Below are 22600 nucleotides of genomic sequence, written 5' to 3'. Positions count from 1 at the left end.
TATTGTATTATTAAGTAATGTCATACATTAACCCCATTATAGCAGATGCCACATTGGATGAACACATTTATGCATCAATGATTACAACAGAGTATTTCTAAATACAAGTTGTAAAAATACAATATGTATTTAATATGAATAACATAATGATTAATTTCAGATGATAATACTTTTCAGGGTTAGGTCCGGTCTGACAGCGCTTAGCTCTCTGCTGAAGATCACTGCTGCTCTAAACAAAGTCAAAAATCCTACATCCAAACGGAATAAATATCATGAATTATTATTAATACGTTAAGTCTTGTTCATTGTTTTTCACTTTTATTAAATGTTTGATATTTCCGGCACAGACCCTTTCATACCGGCAATGCGCGATAGAAACAACAGAAAGTGCAACAGTTTAAAGAGCCTGTGACAGCATCCCAACAACTGTTGTGCAATGAAATATTGGGCTACTAGTCATCTCGAACCGTCAGTTTAAAAAAGAAGGTGCGATACCGTTCCGATAAATATCAATAATTTCGAACATTGCGGGGAAATTCCTTCGACTCATTTTGAAGTTTTGCAGGGAAGCCGGAAGTGACCTCAATGTGGGAACGCTTCATTGTGGAGAGACAGCAAGTGCATTTCGTGGCATCTGCGGGCAGTGGCAAGTACGTGGCAAGTGCATCTGCCACAGAGGCCGCTACTCCGTGGTATCTGTGGCAAGTATATGCCACAGATGTGGTATCTGTGGCAAATATATGCCACAGATGCCACAACTTGCCGTGGCAAGTATATGCCACGACTTATGTGTATTATTTACACATGCCCCTGAATCCAAAATGTTTTTAATCAAGGATGGCCATACAAAATAACCAAAGTAGTTCACATATAAATAATTTGTCAATAATTAATTCGTTTTTGAGGTTGGAAAATAATAAATGTAGATGTAACAATATCAACATATTTAGTTTATCTCAAAAGGATGTTGAACAATAATGTGAATTATTAAATATTCATGGCTTGAAGCAACAATTGATGTTTAAGGAAATCGATGTATTTCCTTACATTGTAGAGGATGCAAATAGAACATTTTTATTCAGTGGTTTGACTGAAGATATGTCCAACTTTGAAGTTGTTTGATACAATTTACGGCAGTTTACAGCAGTTTACAGCAATATCTTCCTACGACACAACACGACAAGCATGTGTATGTGGAAAGCTTGTTGTTAGCCGTACAGCTAACTGCTGAAGCGTATGCTCTTACTTGTTTTCTAAGCTAAAGGAACACATTCTTACGTTTACACTTTTGACCCCGGAGACATGGATGTTGGAGAGCTCCTGAACTATCAGGTATGCATCTTATTCTGTTCACAAATGCTTGGGAAACGCTACTTTAGCTCTCATTCTTCGGTTGCTTGCAATAGCATTGCGGTTAGCGGGCTTCTGTTTAACGCTATTTTCGGCATTTCATTTTTTGTATGTGTTTTTGTTAGTTAGTCAACCATCGGGGAATTGCTTGCTTGGAGTTAACTTGTTGTATGACGCAAGACCAACCTAACTTTAGGTCGTGTAAAACGAGATACTACGTTAGCAATTAGCATGTTAGCTGGACATAATGCTACCTCTGTGGCTACATTAATGAATGAATCGAGAGGTAAAACAGGGCTGCCAACACTCGCGCATTGAGCGTGAGAGTCACGCAATTAACCCATATCTCATGCACTCACGCCACACTTGCCTTTCCTCACGATAAGTTTTCGTCCAAAATAAATGTAAATATAAAGTGAAGGAGCAGCAAGCCGAGCGGTCTACGAAATGAGACGGTCTTCTGGCTTAGTTCAGTAAAGTTGGAACGATATTGGGAGATTCTGATTTCACGGATCAATAACTCATGAACAAAACGTTATTCAGACACAAATGACGTCTCCTAAGTACCGTGGTAAGGTTGACAACGAACTAAAATCACATTTTGATCAAAACAAGCCAATACGCATCTTCCTCCGAGCTGGACGCATTACATTGGTCTCTATCTGCAGCCGGAGAAGAAATGAGTGCTCAGGGACCGTCTGCAAAGTGCAACTCCGAAAAAAGAGAATACAATAATATTCAATCACTATTATACAGCTTATTACTACCAACTCAACACACACATCAATAGTCTCCTGTGTGTCAGCAAGGAGTTTGGAAGAATATGCTTTTGAATAATTTTGGGGAATATTTATAATGTAAAATCTTCAATACATATGGCATCATCTTAAATAACGTTACTATTATTATACAGTATATTCCTACCAAACTCACTATTTGCATTGTTGTTGTTAGCATCTGGTTAGCTTAATGGATATTAAAAGCTGTTTCTAAAACAAGGAAAGGGAGAGCTCTGTCCTGTCAGACTGAGAAAGATAACTACAGCTCAGTGAGGTAAGGGACTCTGTTTAGATAGTTAACTTTAGTCTAGTTATCTCAGTGGGTCTCAAACGTTTTGGTCACCATTTATGAGAATAAATGAAAAACAGTTATGAAATAGGCTACTATATGACAGTAAAACAAGAATACAGTTTAAAAGGTGAGTCATTTGTAAAATATCCATAAAGAAAAAGAAAATCTGTTTACCATAAATTCATTTTGCTCTCAAAGTGCACCAGGTTGATGCATTTAGCTTCAATATTAAAAAAAATAATAATAATCTTCCCGGGGGAGAATGCCCCTACATAGAGGAGGTGAGGACCCACCCCCACTTATAAAATAGCACTTTACCTCTGCTTACACCTATACGCCATTTTATATCGAGCCTTCATTGTAAGAGTCGCGGGTACACTGTGCTAACTATGTGCGTATTCCACTGTAGCGCCCGGTACATTAATGGGAAACCCTAGTTTGTACATGTTCAATACATTTGTAACACTGTACACATGAACGTTTCTTTTTTTGGTTCAACAAAAAAAAATCTCACTCCAAGCTGAACTCAAATGTTGGCAGCCCTGGGTAAACATTAACTTACATTGTAGTTGCTATCATTTCCTGAACCAGTTTTACATGCAGAAACATTGAGTACACCGGCACCAGGGATATTATTTTGTAACGTCTTCTCTTCATATGCTAAAATAGCAAAAACATGTAGCCTATCGTAATTTATGTAGATTAGTTATACATGTCATTTGCAACATTCATTTGTATACATGTTAAATGGTAAAAGCTTAACGAGCTGATTACCTGCATGCCACAAAGACTGATGTTCTAATAATTTGCACATTTAAGTAAAAATGTAATTGAAATTAAACGTATTTTTCCTTTTTTTTTAATTGATTGTTATAATTTTACTCAGCCATCATGTTATGTTAGATGTCAATCCACTTACAATGACTTGACAACTTTGAAACTTGCTAAATTGTAAAGTTTTTCACCTTTCTGTAGAACACCGGGAAACAAAATGTTGGTGGTTTATAGCACAAACCATCTGATTTAATGTGATGTAAAATGATTATATAATGTGTATGCAGTTGTAACATATGTTATTTACGGTAAGGTTGGTACTGGAAAAGCGTAGTTTCTTGAATGTTATGTTAATGTTTTTATCATACCAGACATACACTCCAGTCCAAACACTTTATGAATAAATAATCTTTATTCATCAACTGCTGCTTTGTGTAAAAAAATGTGCAGAACAGAATGATTCATGAAAGATTCTGATGTAATGTTTACTCAAAATGTTTTTGTTTTTTGATTATTTATTTTTAATTTGTATTTTAAGAAATTATTCACAAAGCATACATAACAAAATAAACACATCTAGGTACATACATTAACTACATAACAGTTGACAAATCCGAAATGAAATAATAATAATAATAGTAATGTTTTATTATTCTGGTCAATTACATGGAGATATATATGTTTGTGCATTTTCTAATTATTGGGAATCTATCATTTTGTGTGAATTGTGAGGAAGAATACCTGTTGACTTAATTAATCTCCAGCCCATTTTATGTGAGCTTTATGTTAGTCATCTCACAACATCCCTTGTATATACTGTACTCTCCAAATAAACAATATACCTGTTTACTCTCATTACATTTCACCATCTGCTTTCATCCCGCAGCCTGATAGAGGAGCGAAGCGCAACAGGGACGGGGATGGAGGGGCAGCGGGCGCAGATGAGGACTCCAGAGGAGGGAAGCAGCACAAAGGGCTCAGTGCCAGGGAAATGGCCAGATACCGGGAAGCAGGAGTAGGAATAGAAGGAGGGGGAGAAATGAGGGACTATGATGATCTGTCCCAAGACAGGAAGAGGATCCTGGAGAAACTGATGGACCGGGATGAAGAAGAACCTGAGGTGGGTTTTAGTTTTGTTTATCTCTCTGCAAGTGCTTTTGGTTTAAAAGAAACACTCTGTCACACTATTTGCCTTATTATCACTCTAATTGTGTCTCATCAAGACATTTTAAAAACCCCACTTTATTGTGCGTTTTCAGGTGTGATTGGTATTTTCTCATTGTGGCTTCAGTTTACTTTTTCTACTTTAGATAACAAATAATGGAACCCTTTCTTAATCATTAGTGAGCAAAACTCATCATAGACTCATTATTATTATTATTTTTTTTTTCTTATGGAAAAGTATGAAGTTAGCATGTTGTGCCCACAGTTTCAAAACCCGAGTGGAATTATTATTACAGGGGTAGACATTAAGGCCTCCGGCCCAATAGATTTTCATTACCACTGGCCCCACCATTGTAACCACTGCCCGGAGCATTCGTCCAAAGAATCGACTAATAATGAAGAAAATGAACACATTTGTTGCAATAGTAATTAATGCACAAACTACATTACTACTTGTACTACAACATTTGAATCATCAGTTCTTCCTCATTTTCCTCAATTGTTCATATTTGGTTTATTAAAATAATGATATTGGGGTCATTGTTAAAAAAATTCTGCTATTATCATTATGAGTATATTATTATTTGTATAATGCGCTTTCTGCCTTCCTGTCATTAGGAGTTAGAAATGTAATGGCTATGTAATAGCCTAGATTAGAACCGTCATTATCCTAAACTGCTGGGACATTTCCCTATAGCCAATACCTTTATATTTTCTACCCTTCACTTACTTGTCAGTAGGTCGGCATTGATGCACAGAGCCGACAGAAGACCTTGTTTATATTGGCATCATATTGAAGCCAACTCCATCGATCAAGCCAGTGTGGCTGAAACTTTCTCTCCCTCTTCTTCTCATACTCCCTGTCACTCTCCTTTAACTCTTCTGGTGTTTTTTGCCCGGTGCTTGGCGGTTACCGCTGGTATTAAAAACATTTTGGCGAATGGTTATGTGGCGCTAAAGTCTGTAGTGAACGAGCGGGAGCGCGCTCGCGCTGCGCTCTGCAGCAAACAGCTGTTTTCTTTTCTCCAAACAACTACAACCGCTCAATCATCTCAATTGCCTCTCGAGTTTTACTTTTGTCAAAACCAAAAGTATCCACATCTCAGCCAAAATACAGTATTGCAACTGTAATACAATTGCTTTGCATGGATTTGGTCCCCTGATTCACTGTATGCAATAAGCCTCTGTAAAGGTGGTTAAAGCCAGAAGCTTAACCCAGCCTGGCTCACATTTAGATGTGAAGCCTGCAATACGTAACATAGTGTTTGACCTTTCCTTATATTGTCAGTTTCTCGAGTACTGTCTAGTGTAGTCTTTACATTGTGTATCTGTTCACCTACTTGCTACTGTAGGTGTATGTATATTGAGTGGGCGATACTTCTCTTTTTCTCTCATATAACAGCTTCAGTGTCATTGAAATCTTAAGTGCTAGGTTCCTTCAACCCTGCTACATACAATAAACTAAAATAGGGAAGTACAATTGTGAAATAGACATGATGGTGCAAGTAAGTTGTGGGAATATTAAAATAATATATAAAACAAAATAAGATGAAACTCATTGAATACAATACTGTACAGAAGAAAACATATTGTAATATGTGGAATGATGAGATGCACAAAGGAAAAGTTTTATAAATATATAGTGTGTTAGCGTTGCACCTGTTGAAGTTCCTTTTTTAGAAGGTCAAAATTGTATTCATATCAGCTACAAAATGTGAGAATAGCCAAAGCTACTATGGCTCTGGTTTCAGACAGAGGGTGAAAAGAGGTGCTGCAACACAGGCATTATGAGAAAAATAAAGACCCACAATAACTTCTTGAATGTCAAATTTTATATACAGTGGGGCAAAAAAGTATTTAGTCAGCCACCAATTGTGCAAGTTCTCCCACTTAAAAAGATGAGAGAGGCCTGTAATTTTCATCCTAGGTACACCTCAACTATGTGAGACAGAATGGGGGGAAAGAATCCAGGACATCACATTGTAGGATTTTTAATTAATGAATTGGTAAAATCCTCGGTAAAATAAATGGTAAATGGTAAATGGACTGTACTTATATAGCGCTTTATCCAGTCTTTAAGACCCCTCAAAGCGCTTTACATACTACATGTCATTCACCCATTCACACCCATTCATACAGAGCAGTGTACCTTACTCTATAGGACCTAACATTCATACACATTCACACACCGTTGGCCATGCCATCGGGAGCAACTCAGGGTTAAGTATCTTGCCCAAGGATACATCGACATGTTGACTGCATGGGCTGGGATCGATCCCACAACCTTCTGGTTGAAAGACGACCGCACTCCCTCGCAGCCACAGTCGCCCTGTAAATAAGTATTTGGTCACCTACAAACAAACAAGATTTCTGTCTCTCACAGAGCTGTAACTTCTTCTTTAAGAGCCTCCTCTGTCCTCCACTTGTTAACTGTATTAATGGCACCTGTTTGAACTCGTTATCAGTATAAAAGACACCTGTCCACAACCTCAAACAGTCACACTCCAAACTCCACTATGGCCAAGACCAAAGAGCTGTCAAAGACCCCCAAAAATAAAATTGTAGACCTGCAGCAGGCTGGGAAGACTGAATCTGCAATAGGTAAGCAGCTTGGTGTGAAGAAATCAACTGTGGGAGCAATTATTAGAAAATGGAAGACATACAAGACCATTGATAATCTCCCTCGATCTGGGGCTCCACGCAAGATCTCACCCCGTGGGGTCAAAATGATCACAAGAACGGTGAGCAAAAATCCCAGAACCACACGGGGGGACCTAGTCAATGACCTGCAGAGAGCTGGGACCAAAGTAACAAAGGCTACCATCAGTAACACACTACGCCGCCAGGGACTCAAATCCTGCAGTGCCAGACGTGTCCCCCTGCTTAAGCCAGTAGATGTCCAGGCCCGTCTGAAGTTTGCTAGAGAGCATTTAGATGATCCAGAAGAGGATTGGGAGAATGCCATATGATCAGATGAAACCAAAATAGAACTTTTTGGTAAAAACTCAACTAGACGTGTTTGGAGGAGAAAGAATGCTGAGTTGCATCCAAAGAACACCATACCTACTGTGAAACATGGGGGTGGAAACATCATGCTTTGGGGCTGTTTGTCTGCAAAGGGACCAGGACGACTGATCCGTGTAAAGGAAATAATGAATGGGGCCATGTATCGTGAGGTTTTGAGTGACAACCTCCTTCCATCAGCAAGGGCATTGAAGATGAAACGTGGCTGGGTCTTTCAGCATGACAATGATCCCAAACACACCGCCCGGGCAACGAAGGAGTGGCTTCGTAAGAATCATTTCAAGGTCCTGGAGTGGCCTAGCCAGTCTCCAGATCTCAACCCCATAGAAAATCTTTGGAGGGAGTTGAAAGTCTGTGTTGCCCAGCGACAGCCCCAAAACATCACTGCTCTAGAGGAGATCTGCATGGAGGGATGGGGCAAAATACCAGCAACAGTGTGTGAAAACCTTGTGAAGACTTACAGAAAACGTTTGACCTCTGTCATTGCCAACAAAGGGTATATAACAAAGTATTGAGATGAACTTTTGTTATTGACCAAATACTTATTTTCCACCATAATTTGCAAATAAATTCTTTAAAAATCAGACAATGGGATTTTCTGGATATTTTTTTTTCTTCTCATTCTGTCTCTCATAGTTGAGGTATACCTAGGAGGAAAATTACAGGCCTCTCATCTTTTTAAGTGGGAGAACTTGAACAATTGGTGGCTGACTAAATACTTTTTTGCCCCACTGTGTGTGTGTGTGTATGTATGTATGTATGTATGTATGTATGTATGTATGTATGTATGTATGTATGTATGTATGTATGTATGTATATACATAATTGAAACTCTGGACTAATAACGTTTTTTCCGTGGTTGTTTCTGGTAAAGAGAACCTGTTGTCAGTCCCATCGTTGCCATTATTATTAAGTGCATTAAAAAAATGACGTGTTCTTTAATCTGACACTGCAGCCTTTTCAAGTATTTGCTGTTCCAAGTGCTACTCAGCGCAAAGTGCTACACGCATCCATAATGTCAGACAATTATCATTTCCTAACCTGTGATTATCTGTCTGACACTTTACAGGCTAAAAGCCATCAGGCTTTAACATTTCCAGTGAAATTGATTATAGAAAGAAACTTTTGGATAGTCTGCTGCAGCCACATAATCAGACTGACACTATCTCTGTGTCGGTTTTTTTTGCAGCAGTTACCTCAGTAAAAGGATTGTTGTCCTTTTCTAAACTTTTCCTTCCTTCTTCTTCTTCTCATGTGCCAATCACACAGGCAGAGCCGGTGGATGAGAGTTCAGTGAAGAAAATGATCCTGACCTTTGAGAAAAGGTCGTACAAAAACCAGGAGCTGAGGATTAAGTTTCCAGACAACCCAGAGAAGTAAGCCCATTACAGACAAAGCTTTGCCGTCTTTGTCATATATAACATATATTTAACATGGATTACTTTTGAATTAATCCAACTTTCATGTGTATTTATTAAAGACAATTTTTGCAAATGCTATTACACATTTTCTGGTAAATGTATTCAGTATGCCTCACTGTAACCCACGTATATAAAAGAGCAACACTTAAAGGTGGGGTGGGTAATTTTGGAGAAACCAGCTCGAGTGCACTAGAATTCGAAAATACACAGCCGGAACAAATCTGCCACTTCCTTACAGAGCCCCTCCTCCAACACACACGAATGCGAACTTGACCAATGAGGGCACGAGATAAGTTTGTGCACAGATGGAAGGCTGACAGGCAGGTAGGCCATCCAGTTATTTTAGCCGGGCCAGCTAAAATTATTGGTCGTGCTTTTTACAGTACTACGGCTTCCACAGATGACATTTTTTATGGATTTTTTGTCAAAGCACTTAAGATATTCATTGCTATCGGGATGTTAAGAGCATTCCATGGAATATAACAAAAAGTGTATCTCGAGCCGGTTTCTCAAACTTACCTATCCCACCTTCAATAACACAATGAATCTACTGCACTTTGAGTGAAATGGTAACTAGGGATGCCAGTGATTATTCAATTTTTCGAATATTTGTTACAGTCTCCATAATCGAAAATTATTTTTAAAATTTGATTTGACTTATATATTTTTTTATTATTATTTATGTTTTTCTTTTTTTTCCTGGCTTAGTTTCAACCAAAATATAGACTAATGCTAATAATAATAATAGTATTAATAATTGTAAATGGCCATTAGTCACACCACCAGTTTGTTTTACTTTAAACTTGGATTGATTGATTGATTGATTTATTGGCGATATACAGAACAGTGGGAACAACACAACTAAAGATGAACAAAGCGGTACGTTCAAAGAAGAGTTCCTCGTGGAACTACTTCGAACTGACAAGTGCGCAGGGAGACAACCCTAGGGCTGTCCGATTTTCGAATTTGATCATGGCCGGTTTCTGGCATCCCTAATGGTAACCTGGAATTCTAAAATGCTAACCAATATGTTTCACTCCTCAAACGAGGTTCATGGAGACTGAGCTGGATCTGAACGACGTCATCCAGGAGATGCACGTGATCGCCACCATGCCGGACCTCTACCACCTGCTGGTGGAGCTCAATGCTGTCCACTCACTGCTGGGCCTCCTCAGCCATGAAAACACTGATATCCTTTCTATTATAGAGTGATCGTTTCATTTCTATCCGTTCACCCTGTATACAGAATTTGGTGTTTAACATTGGTCTTAAAGGATTAGCGTGGTAGTATTTTTCTTGTCAAATTAAATTAAAAACAATACATACGTTACATACAAGTATTGCCTGTGTAGCCAAAGCCTGAAACTATATTTTCTGTTACACAAAGCTCCAAAAACATGGCCACTAGTTTATTTTAAACGAATTCCACATTCAAGCGCACCAAACTCGAGCTGAAAATATTTCCCAAAATATAAATCTTTTACTCAATTCAGTTATACAATGTTGAAATAACTGCAGCTTTTGTCTTTTTTTAATACAAAACTGTATATTTGTTGTTTTTAAAAAGGGATCAGGCAAAAGACCGTGATCCACAGATGGTGTAGGGGAGTCAGAAATCTTTTAGAGTTACACTTACCACAAAAAGCTTAATCATTTAGTATGCATAGCACTTTCATTAAAACTATGCTCTGTGTCTGTACATTTGACTTGAAAACAGGCCAATTTGAAAAACAGTAGCTAAAAAGAACAAACATTCAATATGTAATGCCTTCCTACAATTCCTTACGGCAGCTACGTTAAAGCAAAGCACCATTCGCCTGTGATTAACATCCATCGTCGCTAATTATACACTAGGGATTTAGTGAAAACATCTATAGGAGGTGTGATGTTATTCTAACTAGGCTAAGGAAAAGTGTTTATGACAAATGTTTAGGGAAAGCGTGACAGTTGAATTGTCAAATAAAAAAATTCATCTGTAGCTTTTCCTGACCACTTTTGCCTAACCTCTGTGAAAACGTCATGGGGTTAGAAAATATGAAATTGAAAATTCACCAGACTTAGGGAAAGACAACCACGATGCTAAGAGGACACAACTGCACTAACACGGGGTGACGTAATTATGTTGCGCCAGTTGATTTTTTGATTTGCTTCTGCTGTAGGAAATTAGTAACACCTGTGCTTTTCTGACCCATGTCTTTTCGTACAAGTCAAAAATATGCTGGAAAAAAGCCCATTCATACAATTCGTCATTAAATCTCCTCCTGAGATGTTGGTGGTCGGGCTGCATTGTTGGTACTGCTGAAGCCACATTTTGACAAGAAGGACAAATCTATTTTGATCCTTTTTTATTTTTCAAACTGTCAATATTAACTGAGTGTTGTAGAAGTGCAACACTAAACTGGTTAACTACTCTTTAAATACAAGCTTATATCCTTAGCGTGCGGCACATGTTGCCATAGCAGTGGTGGACCTGCTGCAGGAGCTGACAGATATCGACACGCTGCAGGAGAGCGAGGAAGGGGCCGAGGTGCTCATAGATTCTCTGGTGAGTTCAGGGTCCTCATGAGTCTTTGCTGGTATTGATGAGGCAGCACTTTGTGGAGTCAATTCTTTTTGAATATTGTAAAAATGATGTATAAATGATACTTACATATTCTGTTCATCATGATCATTTTAACAAATTACCATCCTTATAAGAATTTTTGAAGCATAATTGCAATCGCTAAAGACGGCTAATGTTCGATAAGATGACGCTTAGTGGTCTCATTCAGCCACTTGTTAGCAACCGCCATTTTTGAACATATAAAAGCTTCAGACATTCACCAGTGGTGGTAGTGAGGTAGTTTATTGACGTGTTTTATGCCCTACAACACACATTTTAAAATTGCTTAAACTTGTTATAACCACAGATCTTGAATCAGGCTTCTAAAAAGAAACGTATTTTAAAAAATCTTGGGAAGAGGGAACCGGAAGCGCTAAAATGCTAACTTGTTTCCAGGTTTAAATAGCAGCACTTTATATGCTACCGCCTTGTGCTATCTTTCCTGGCTAAATAATAATTAATTTAGATGTCCTTTGAGCTTTATGCAAATGAGAGTTATTTAAATAAATGTAAGATTGAATTCACAAAGAGACACTCAAAGTGTAATATCAACTCTATAATTATAGCATCTCCTCTCTCACTTTATTTTGTCAGTCCCCCTCCATGTGTTGTATCAAATATTCTCTGTCTGCTTCTCTTTCCTCTATTGAACCCTCTCCCTCTTTCTGTCGATGTCACCCTGTCTATATGAACTAGGGAAGATTTTTGACACCCCATTATGCGCACTGACATTTCGAGCGACACAAAGGTCAAACAACTACGATAACGTGCTGATGTTCATATAACGGGGGAAAGAAGTGTGTGTGCTCCTTGACGGCCCTCACTGTGACACTTTATCAAATAATCTGTTTGCTTGAGGGGGCAGAGTTGGTGCCAGGCGACATCCTGCTGTCTTCCATCAGAGTGCTTGTTATTTTCTAAATAAATTACCTGATTTGATAATGATGTTTCAAGGGTATTTGAGAACGGGAAATGAATGGTTTTAGTTTGTCAGTATTGAGCCAATTTACCTGCAGGTACTGGGTTGATTAGAAGTACATTACTGCTATATTTATATATGTTTTGTGTTTTTATGTTTAAGAAGTAGCTTGAAACTGTGAGGGTTCAAGAAATGTAGTGGAATTAATGTATTTGTAGCATAACATGGAAATACTCAAGTACAAATATGTCAACAATAATTGTCTTCAGTAACTGTATTATATTCTAGCAGAGTCCTACATATTTTTCTCTTTCAGAGACATTACACTGAGAAAAACAAAATACACTTATTAAGAACACATCATTAACCCAATGGTTGGTTTCTTTAAAGGCAAAGGAGAGAGTTTTCAGAGCAGGGAGAATGTGAGCCTCTCGGAGGAGCGCTGATTATGACCTGGCTGACCAGCCCAGAAAGGAGGAGGCGTGGTGTGACACTGTGTGGGCAGCTGTCTGCCACTCTGCTATTTATCATCACTCCTACAAACACGTCCTCTTACAGATCTATTGCTGCAACCTACACCAACAGACTATTTTACATTATAATGGAAATAAAAGAAGCACATAATTACATTTGCTTAAGATATATTGTAAGTTGAAATAAAGTAATTACAGTTTAAAAGAGAAGATTTAAAAGATGGAATCAAATCTTAAAAGGTCAGTTATGCAATCCTGCAAAATTGCATGTTTTTCCTGTTCCCTGTACTTACTAAGGGTTGGCTTACTTACCTGCATGTTTATTGCTGTTTTGAGTTTTTTTCATTATGTTGTTTTCACTTAAAAGTGTAATGAAATGTTTGCTTGTGAGTTGACATGTTTTGGACATGTTGGCCCTGTCTTCCTTCAGATAGCCCTCTGCTTGTGTTGCCAAGCCAAGTCTTACACTGACTTGTGTCCTCTAGTATGCAAGGTAAAGGGGATACAAGTAGGAGGTGTCAAAATGTCTTGCTGATTATTTTTTGACATCATCTTAAAAGAAGCCCTATAAAGCTTTTTGGCTTATCCCTTTCCTGTAGTGTGTTTTTGGTGCTCTGCATAGGCTAAAATCCCTGTGTCACAACAGAGCAGGCGAACTTACCAATCAGAGCAGACTGGGCTCTGCTTTCAGACAGAGGGTGAAAAGAGGTGCTGCAGCACAGGCAATATGAGAAAAGTAAAGAGCTTTTTGAACATTAAAGCATGTAAACATGTCACAGTGGAGGCACTAAAAACAAATCTGAGCATGAGCATAAAAGTACCCCATTAAATAAAGACTGCAGGATAAACTTTTAAAGAGAATGGCCTCAGAAAAGATGGTGCCAGCAGCGTGGTCACATCTGTGCTCCGGTTGTTCGTCATTGACCATCCTTCTTGATCAAGCTTAAATTATTCATTCATTGTTTCAAAAACAATGGGAATCACAAGGAGACATGAATGTCATAAAGCCTTATCAGAAATCCTCCAGTTCATCCGTGTAATTTGCTCGTGGGCCAGACAGTAGCTCACTAGGATAAAGGCATAAGAGCAGTCTAGTTACCATGCAATGAAGCAACCCGTAAACCACGCTCCTCTTTGCAGCTGCTTCCAAGGGCAAACGGTTCCAGGGCAGAAAGTCCCTGCTGCATCCATTTCTCTGTCCTCGTTGCTGTAAGCTCCAGCTCCTCTGTCTTTGTAGCCAGAAGGCCAGGTGCTATCCTTGATAAGACGAATCGAAATGATGCAAGGCGGCTCATAAATCGCTTTCAACTGTCCGTTTTCTTTCATCTGTAACGCTACTTTAATGCCGCCAGACGGCACCCCGCAAGCTCTGTTTGGCGATGACTAACATCTCGCCTCGACTGATAACACTCATTTTCACAGAAGCTCAGACAGGAAACACGTTTATTTTTTCTGCCAAGACTGAGGCGTTAAAGTGAACATTCACTTTGTCATCTGTCATGCCGCTGCATTGTTTTACCCTGTGTGAAATGAGTTTGTCAGTTTTACTCCCAAAAATTACATCATGTTGCAAAAACATGTAGAAAGAATTGAGGTGACAGACTTCAACGTTGGCGGTGGTGAGATTTTATTTCATGTGTATTTCATTCAAACACATTTTGCACTCAAAAAGCCCTTCTACAGTAAGTGTACCTCCATGGATACCAATTCAATAAACATACATCTTTTTGGGGATATTAATCTGCGAAACTCTGACAAAGTTTAATAGCACCTATGTTGGGTTAGTAGTTTCATTCCTGTTGAGCTTAAATGTTATTCTCAAAGTGGTAAACGTGTCGCAGCCTGACTTTCTGTTTTTGTGTCTGCAGTTGGAGGGGCAGGTGGTGGCCTTGCTGGTGCAGAGTATGGAGAGGCTGGATGAACAGGTGAAGGAGGAGGCAGATGGCATCTATAACACACTGGGTAAGGACATGTACACCATAACAGTGACTCTTCTACGGTGGCCGACAGCTGCAAACACGTTACAGCGCCTTACAAGAGCTGCACTTATATAAACGATGCAAATATATAAAACAAAAATATGCCAAAAATAAATACAAATTAAGAAACATCTTCGCAACTTGACGAAACATGTGCAGCAACAGAATCAGGGACACTAAAAAGTGGGAATGCTTGTTGACGTGTAAACCCACCTGGTAATAAACCTCTTTCTGATTCTAATGGACGTTTTTTGGACCGGTCTAACGCTGTTGCTCCTGTCGGCCACCGCACTCTTTGAACACAGAAACAAAAATGCTGTTTTATTATTATCTCAGTTCCCCAAAATGCGCTGATACAGATTGGAATTATAGCATTGAACAAAGCATAGTATATAAACTGACTGTACTGAGGCTTGGATAAGGATAGCAGCTAGTTTGAAATAATCAGACAATCCCTTCAAGAGAGAGTTATGTCTTTTTAGATGTGTATGAGCCAGTGTTAGCACGCCTTGCTAGCAAGTGTCCAAATGACGGCAAAATAAATCCAACAGTGACTCTCTTTGTGCTCTGTCCTGCAAAAAATATATTGACATGGAGATGAATAGCACCATGAAAAACTACCCCTGTGTTTTATAAAGCTTTTATTCTGCCACTCACCAGTGGTAATACTGAGGGCATATAAACTGATACTGATCCAGCATAAAGCGTTGCATTCATGACACATTTTCTTAGGGCATCGCAAGGGCTCCCTCGACGAAAGTTCAATGGGATCATTCCAATGGATTTCTAAATATTGCAGAAAATAACATCCGTGGCTTCAACCGCTTTCTAGCAAGTTTCCTAGACTTTTTGTTTTAAAGCAACAGCGAAAAGAAGCTGTCATTTAACCGTTTTGGCAAACACGTTTTTATCATTTTTTGAAGCGTGAACTCTGAATTACAGAATTTTATTGTGTTTTTATAGATTTTTTTTTCTGCATTAAATGCAAGTAGAGGGCACAGACAGGCAGATAGTTTGAGAAGTCATGGCCTCCGTATTTAGCCTCGCATGAATCAGACTTTTCTCCCTCTCAGCTCTTTTCATGTCGAGATGATTTTTTCCCTTTGTTGCCAGATTGGGGCCGGGTGTCAGGAGGGCTGTTAGGCGTGTGTGTGTGTGTGTGTGTGTGTGTGTGTGTGTGTGTGTGTGTGTGTGTGTGTGTGTGTGTGTGTGTGTGTGTGTGTGTGTGTGTGTGTGTGTGTGTGTGTGTGTGTGTGTGTGTGTGTGTGTGTGTGTGTGTGTGTGTGTGTGTGTGTGTGTGTGTGTGTGTGTGTGTGTGTGTGTGTGTGTGTGTGTGTGTGTGTGTGTGTGTGTGTGTGTGTGTGTGTGTGTGTGTGTGTGTGTGTGTGGCTTGTGCATCTTCTATTCACGTTTGTGTGTGTGATATCAAGGGAGCTCTCCTAGCTTGAATAAGCCTTTTGTCTGCCTTGGCTGCTCTCTGCTCTGAGCCTGCTGTCCACCAGGGTGCTGTCTGTCTGCGCACTTTGGATCCATGATAAAGGCCCATCCTCTTCCTCCCCCAGCACCCCCCCTCTCATAATTTCTCTATCATCCACAGCTCTCCAGATGTTGCTCTTTTATAATATTTATTTCCTTTTTATTCTCTCCCAACCCTCTACAGTTTGCGTTGTGCTCTTGCTCCCAGCATCCCTCAGCCTTCCACCCCCTTGCCTCCCTTCTGCTTTTCCCCTCTCTCTTTATTTACCTACGCTATATCCCCTTGGTTTCCCTTCCTCTCCCTCCTTTCATCACCAGCACACCACAATCTCTTTGTATCTCTCTGTCTGTCCCCTCCTGCTGCAGTCTGCTCTGATAGAGATATCATGGCAGAGACAGCTTTCTAATATAGATAGATAATGTTAGAAGTAGCCGGGACTGAAACCGCTATAAAAATATGACTGATGCATTCCTTCAAAGTGTTTGCATAGCATCAGTTTGTACTAACTTATGACTGATAGCTACCTACCTCTCCTTTCTTGTAGTTATTCATTAGAGACGCCAGCCTAGAGAAAACATCAGCTAAAAAGGTTTTTGCCTCCAATTAGATGACTTTCTTTGTTTTGAGTTATTTACAAATGTCATCTGGCATTTGAGCTGTCAAATGTGACCAGGCTTGGGGAGTAACAGATTACATCAGGATTTGCACACCATTTACATGCACAAAAGCCTATATAACACACAACAGATAGGGAAAACCCCAAAGAGCATAACAGGGCCTCTTAAAACGGGGATTGGTCATGCCTTGCTGCCTATTTAGATCAGAATCTGTACAGGTTATCGGTTGATTCTGATTGGTGCATGCATATTTTTTTATCTTTGTCAGAGAATTGTATGTGTCTGTTTGGGATCTTTAAGCACACAAAACTTGAAAGTTCAATTTAGATTTTCTTTCAAAGATTCAAAAGGTTTAATTTCATATCATATACATTTATATATTATGTTTTTCTCAGCTATCGTAGAAAACATGTCAGAGTTCAGACCGGGCCTTTGCACCGAGGCAGCTCAACAGGGACTCATGCAGTGGCTGCTCAAGAGAATCAAGGTAAGAAAGTGGCCAAACGTTTGATAAAGTTTTGATAACGTTTGATAAAGCCAAAAGTTGTATTTATTTTAAATACTTATATTGTAAGACCTCACCAAGACCTTAAAGCTCTTGGTGATCTTGGTCCTAGTCTTTTAGCAGCTTTGCTTTTAACCTATGAACCCCTTGGAACCCTCCAGTCTTCTGGTACTGGCTTTTAAATTATTCCAAAAGTTAAAACAAAGACCAACGGTAAGGCGCTTTTTTAATATTGAGTCCCTCGATTGTGGAGCAGCCTCCCAGCTGAGGGAGGCAGAGAGCGTTTCTACTTTTAAGAGCAAACTCAAGACCCGCCTTTTTATAATTCTGCCTTTAATTCAATAGTATTGATACTTATTTAATTGTTTTATTCTTGTTTTATTCAGTCCTGTGTTTATGACTTCTGCGTTTTAAATAAAAAATGTTTGTGTTGCTGATTATTGTTTTTTGGGTTTGTTAAGCACTTTTGTGTATTAAAGTTAGATTTTTTGATTTGATATTATTTAGAGCGGCATTTAGTCAATTAATGTGTTAAAAGAAAAATTATCAGCAACTTTTGACATTGTGTTATTTGTTTTAAGTCATAACTTAAACACAAAAAACGAATATTTCTCTTGTTCAAGCCTTCGAATATGAACATTTGCTGATTGGCCTTTCTCAAAAGGATGATATTATTCAGATTAATAATCCCTAGATTCATTGATTAAGAAGAGAATTGCTTGTTGCAGCCCTGGTTGTTTTCTGAACATTTCCTGCAAAATGGACTATTCCACAGTTAAGGGTAGTATTTCATGTTGTTTTAAGTCAGTTCTTCTTTAAAAAAAACTACATTTGAAATGGATAAAAAATGTTTTGGTGTGCAATGAAATGTTTATTCAGGTAACCTTTTACGGAAACAATTTCATGAATAAGTTAGAAAATTAATATAAAGGTTCCTTTATACCATTTCCAAGCACAAAGATGAGGCAGGAGGTTTGCTCCAATTAAAAGAAAACATATGTTGCTGTATAATACTTTGGGATTGTTGTTATCCTCTGGTCTCTGGAGTTTCTGAAGATGAGAGGTAATTGGATTTGGGTCTCTCCCCCTCTCAGGCAAAGATGCCGTTTGATGCTAACAAGCTGTACTGCAGTGAGATCCTGGCCATCCTGCTGCAGAACAATGACAGTAAGTGTGTCTCGCTAAATGCTTTGTGGCTCCAAACTATGTTAGTTTATCTTCCATTCCTCTGTCCCCTCACAGCTTTCTCTAACAGAGAAACCACACTATCCATTTTCTCTCTGTGCTGTTTTATTTCTTATTTTCTTTTCATTTTGTCACATATTTCATTTTTCCCTCCGCTGTCTCACTTATTTACTTCCTTGTTTATTTGCTGCCTCTGTACCCCTCCCTCAATAAAACCCCTGTAAAGCCTCATATAGCCATGGGAATATCTGGTCCTTGGATATGTTCTCATTAATGGTAAAAGCCATATTGATATGCATTGGGTGTCCTGTCTCTTTTTACAATCTTTCTCCTCCTCTTCCCCAGCGCTGCCTTTTATTCATCCTCTCCCTCCTTCCCTTCAAAAACAGAATACAATTTGACCCAAAAAAGTAGTTAAAAAGAAAAAAGGATAAGTGCTCTCACGAATAATGTTCTCTTTTTATAAGACTGTCAGTGTCTTGAAGTGAGAATAAACCAAATCACAGACTACTATTAGAGGTGATGACAATTTGGGAAAATCCTTGATGTGCTAATTTAAAATAATAATTATTGCGCCCTGCTGTCAAATTTGACTTAAACCCCCACTCTCAAAACCTCGCTGCATCTCATCCCTACTAATAATTTATTCCTTTAAATTCTTTCATTTTTTACAATTAAATGCTTCTGTTTTAGAGAAAGTATCAAATCCAATTAGCAAAATATTGTTTTGTGATGTGTTTTTTGTGACATAGGTGTACGTATTACCACTTCCTGACTCCTAAATGTACAGTACTTATTCCAGTTGTTAACCCAAAGCTGTAGTAGGTTGATTTCTTTCTTTTTTTACACCCCCGTCTGGCAGTGGGTCTAATAACACAAACACTGTTGATGTGTTGATGCATCCACCTCTTGAAACGTAATAACGGTTCTTTTAGTTTTTTTCTAACATAACTGTGTTCCTTTTTACTTCCTGCCATCTTCAGCTCATGCTTCCCTCCAGAGGGAGTTTCTTTCTCTCATAACCCCCCCCCCCCCCTGCCTGAAACGCATACATTGGACTGGAATGTTCTTTTTAAGTACATTTTGTTGCTAAAACTTTACTTAATGACACTTTTGAAATCAGGCCTTTTTATATGAAAAAGGAGTATTCTAAGACTGTAATGTTTAATGTAAAAGGATTTGAGAACTATAAAGGGGTCATATCAAATTTCAGAAAATGTTTCAGTTTGCTTAACAGCTCCAACTGTGGTCCTACCTGTGGTGCTGATTTAATCGATTGTTTTTTCAACCAAGGAACTGCTGTTGTCTGTCATGAAGCCAGACACATTTGTGCCCACTAAGTGAAAATAACTGTATTGTGTGACTTCAAAAATCATTTTAATATTCTGGCCAAAGAAGAATAACTTAGGGAGTGAGGCAGTACATTTTATACTGACCCAATTTATTTATTTCCAGAGGTTCCTTGAATGCTTTGTTTGTTGTGTGGCACTCATTCCCCCTCTCTTTTGTGTTTCTTGTGCCTCATTCCTTTATCCACTTATACATTTTATTCTCACACTGCTTTTGGTCCTTCTTTTCGCTTCCTAAATGTTTTTTCAACCATCCCATTTTAATCTGCCTGTTGTGCCATTACTCCCATTTGTATCTTTACCTCACTTTATATTTTATTCTCTTTTCCACAGATACCAGAGAACTTTTGGGCGAGATGGATGGCATTGATGTGTTACTGCAGCAACTATCTGTAAGATTCAGCTTCTACTCGCTATTTTTAGTTACCACTCCCCGTCATCCGTTGAGCCTCAAAGCATCAGTCATTTTTTTCAACATCTCTACATGCAAGCTGTAACATGAGTAGTATGCTGTCTGTATAATGCTGTTCTAACCTGTAGGTCCACACCAAGCCCAGTCTAATGCTAAGCTAATATCTAATCCTATTCTTAGTCTTTTAATCAACCCCACTCGCACACACTCAGAGCAGAAATTAAAATTATCACCATCCAAATTAGCTATTAAAAGTCCCATTAGTAGTGGCTCTCTAGCTAATGTTTCCGTCATGGTAGGCTTATTCCTTCTCACGATTAAATGAGTAAATATCGTCCCCACACTCCCAAGTTACTCTATTAAACAATGTCACCAAGAATGTCCGTGTCACGTAAAAGCAACATGGCTTCCAGTGTTTCCTTTTCTAAATGCTCCATTCCCTCCCTCTCAGGTGTTCAAACGGCACAACCCGTCCACGGCCGAGGAGCAGGAGATGATGGAGAACCTCTTCGACGCTCTGTGCTCCTGCCTCATGCTGGCAGCCAATCGGGACCGCTTCCTCAAAGGGGAGGGGCTTCAGCTCATGAATCTCATGCTCAGGTGAGACTGCAGTACGTTTAAGGATATGCCACTAGTGGCGTCAGAGTCCTGCATCGGGTCGGGTACCAGACGGGTGACCCGCAAAAAGAGTGATTCGCGGGTGGTATTTTTTCAAACATTTTTTTCCCGGTTTGGTTCTGGGTAAAACAAAGAAGATGCGGGTCGGGTCGTGGGTGTTGCATAATAAATATATTAAAATAATAATAATTTAATTTAATGTTTAAATCCTCAGTCTTTTCCCCCGCGGGACCGTGCATAATCAAAACCTCATTTTGCACCGCTGCCGCATAAATCTGCTGTTGAGCGCGCCACATTCGAAATGGCTGAGGTGAAGCTCTCTAGCGGAGAATACAGCATTTTCAATAACACATCAAGAGCGAAATCCAACGTCTGGGAGGCTTTTGGTGTCATCCTACATGGAGAAAATAACCAACATCCCACGCTTTTTGAACCAAATACGAACTGCGCATGTTAATAATTACATGTTTTCACTGCTCATAGGACATGCGGGTTTGGGTCGGTTTGCGGGGTCTTGAAAATCAGACCCGTGCAGGACTCTTGAGTGGCGTTCACTCGTAGGCCACTTGTTGAGCTTTTGATCAGTTAAATACCCTGACTGCATGAATTAGTATTTTGTAGCATTCAGGTGCTTACATTTGCAAACAAGATGACACACTTGACAGCACATTTCTCAACAGCAATGCTAGGAGTACACAACTGCAATGCCATGCCATTCCAGTAAATATAGCAACTTTTTGCGTTAGCTCTGTAAAAAAAACGGTGTGTTAAATACTTTTTTGCTGTGTAAAGAAATTCATTATCGTTGAACCTTATGAGGTCGAGTATAAGTGTTTTTCTTTATCAATCAATCAATCAATGTTTATTGATATAGCCCAATATCACAAATGTTACATTTGTCTCAGTGGACTTCACAGTTTGTACAGAATATCAGTATGACAATACGACACCCTCTGTCCTTAGACCCTCACATCGTACAAGGAAAAACTTCCAGAGAAAACCCACATTTTAAAGGGAAAAATGGGAGAAACCTCAGGGAGAGCAACAGAGGAGGGATCCCTCTCCCAGGACGGACAGACGTGCAATAGATGCCGTGTGTAAATTGAAAAGATAATACATTTGCAACATAGGTAGTCCAAATGTTTTGAAATGCATGTGTGTGTATAATAAGAAGATGAATCCACGAGGATATCCATCCAGGACTTATGATCCAGGACCACAGCCACGACTCAAGATCCAGGACTCGCGATCCATGACACAGGACCGAAGGATCATCCATGACTCCGGATCCCGGCGTATATAGACACCAAAAAGAAAGAAATTTGGGGAAGCTGGGTTAATCAGAACATGAGAGTAGACAGGTATAGACAGAGAGAAGGAAGAAGTAAGATGTCCCCCGACAAACTAAGCCTATATCAGCAAAACTAGGGGCTGAATCTAATCAGCCCTAACTATAAGATTTATCAAAAAGGAAGGTCTTAAGCGCACTCTTAAAAACGGATAGGGTGTCTGCCGCCCGAACACAAACTGGAAGCTGATTCCACAAAAGTGTAGCTTGATAAGAAAAGGCTCTGCCTCCCATTGTACTTTTAGAGACTCTAGGAACAACCAACAACCCTGCATTCTTGGAACGCAATGCCCTAGTAGGACAGTAGGGTAT

General features: G+C 39.2%; 1 protein-coding gene across 1 annotated transcript in view; it reads left to right on the top strand.

Annotated features, from left to right (window-relative positions):
• The first annotated feature begins 1147 nt into the window (after positions 1 to 1147).
• ctnnbl1 (catenin, beta like 1) overlaps positions 1148 to 22600 on the top strand; it is a 70780-nt gene continuing 49327 nt past the window's right edge. The window contains exons 1-10 of the mRNA XM_079676970.1: positions 1148 to 1332; positions 4082 to 4315; positions 8653 to 8759; positions 9854 to 9995; positions 11254 to 11349; positions 14667 to 14760; positions 17267 to 17358; positions 18471 to 18543; positions 20244 to 20302; positions 20774 to 20922. Coding sequence (XP_079533096.1) covers positions 1303 to 1332; positions 4082 to 4315; positions 8653 to 8759; positions 9854 to 9995; positions 11254 to 11349; positions 14667 to 14760; positions 17267 to 17358; positions 18471 to 18543; positions 20244 to 20302; positions 20774 to 20922 — 1076 coding nt within the window. The 5' untranslated portion in view covers positions 1148 to 1302. The remainder of the gene's footprint in view (positions 1333 to 4081; positions 4316 to 8652; positions 8760 to 9853; positions 9996 to 11253; positions 11350 to 14666; positions 14761 to 17266; positions 17359 to 18470; positions 18544 to 20243; positions 20303 to 20773; positions 20923 to 22600) is intronic.

This window comes from Notothenia rossii (genome assembly GCF_949606895.1).
Source record: "Notothenia rossii genome assembly, chromosome: 4".
Lineage (NCBI taxonomy): Eukaryota > Metazoa > Chordata > Actinopteri > Perciformes > Nototheniidae > Notothenia > Notothenia rossii.
The sequence above is the reverse complement of the archived record's forward strand: the minus strand, read 5'-3'. Positions and strand labels throughout refer to the sequence as shown.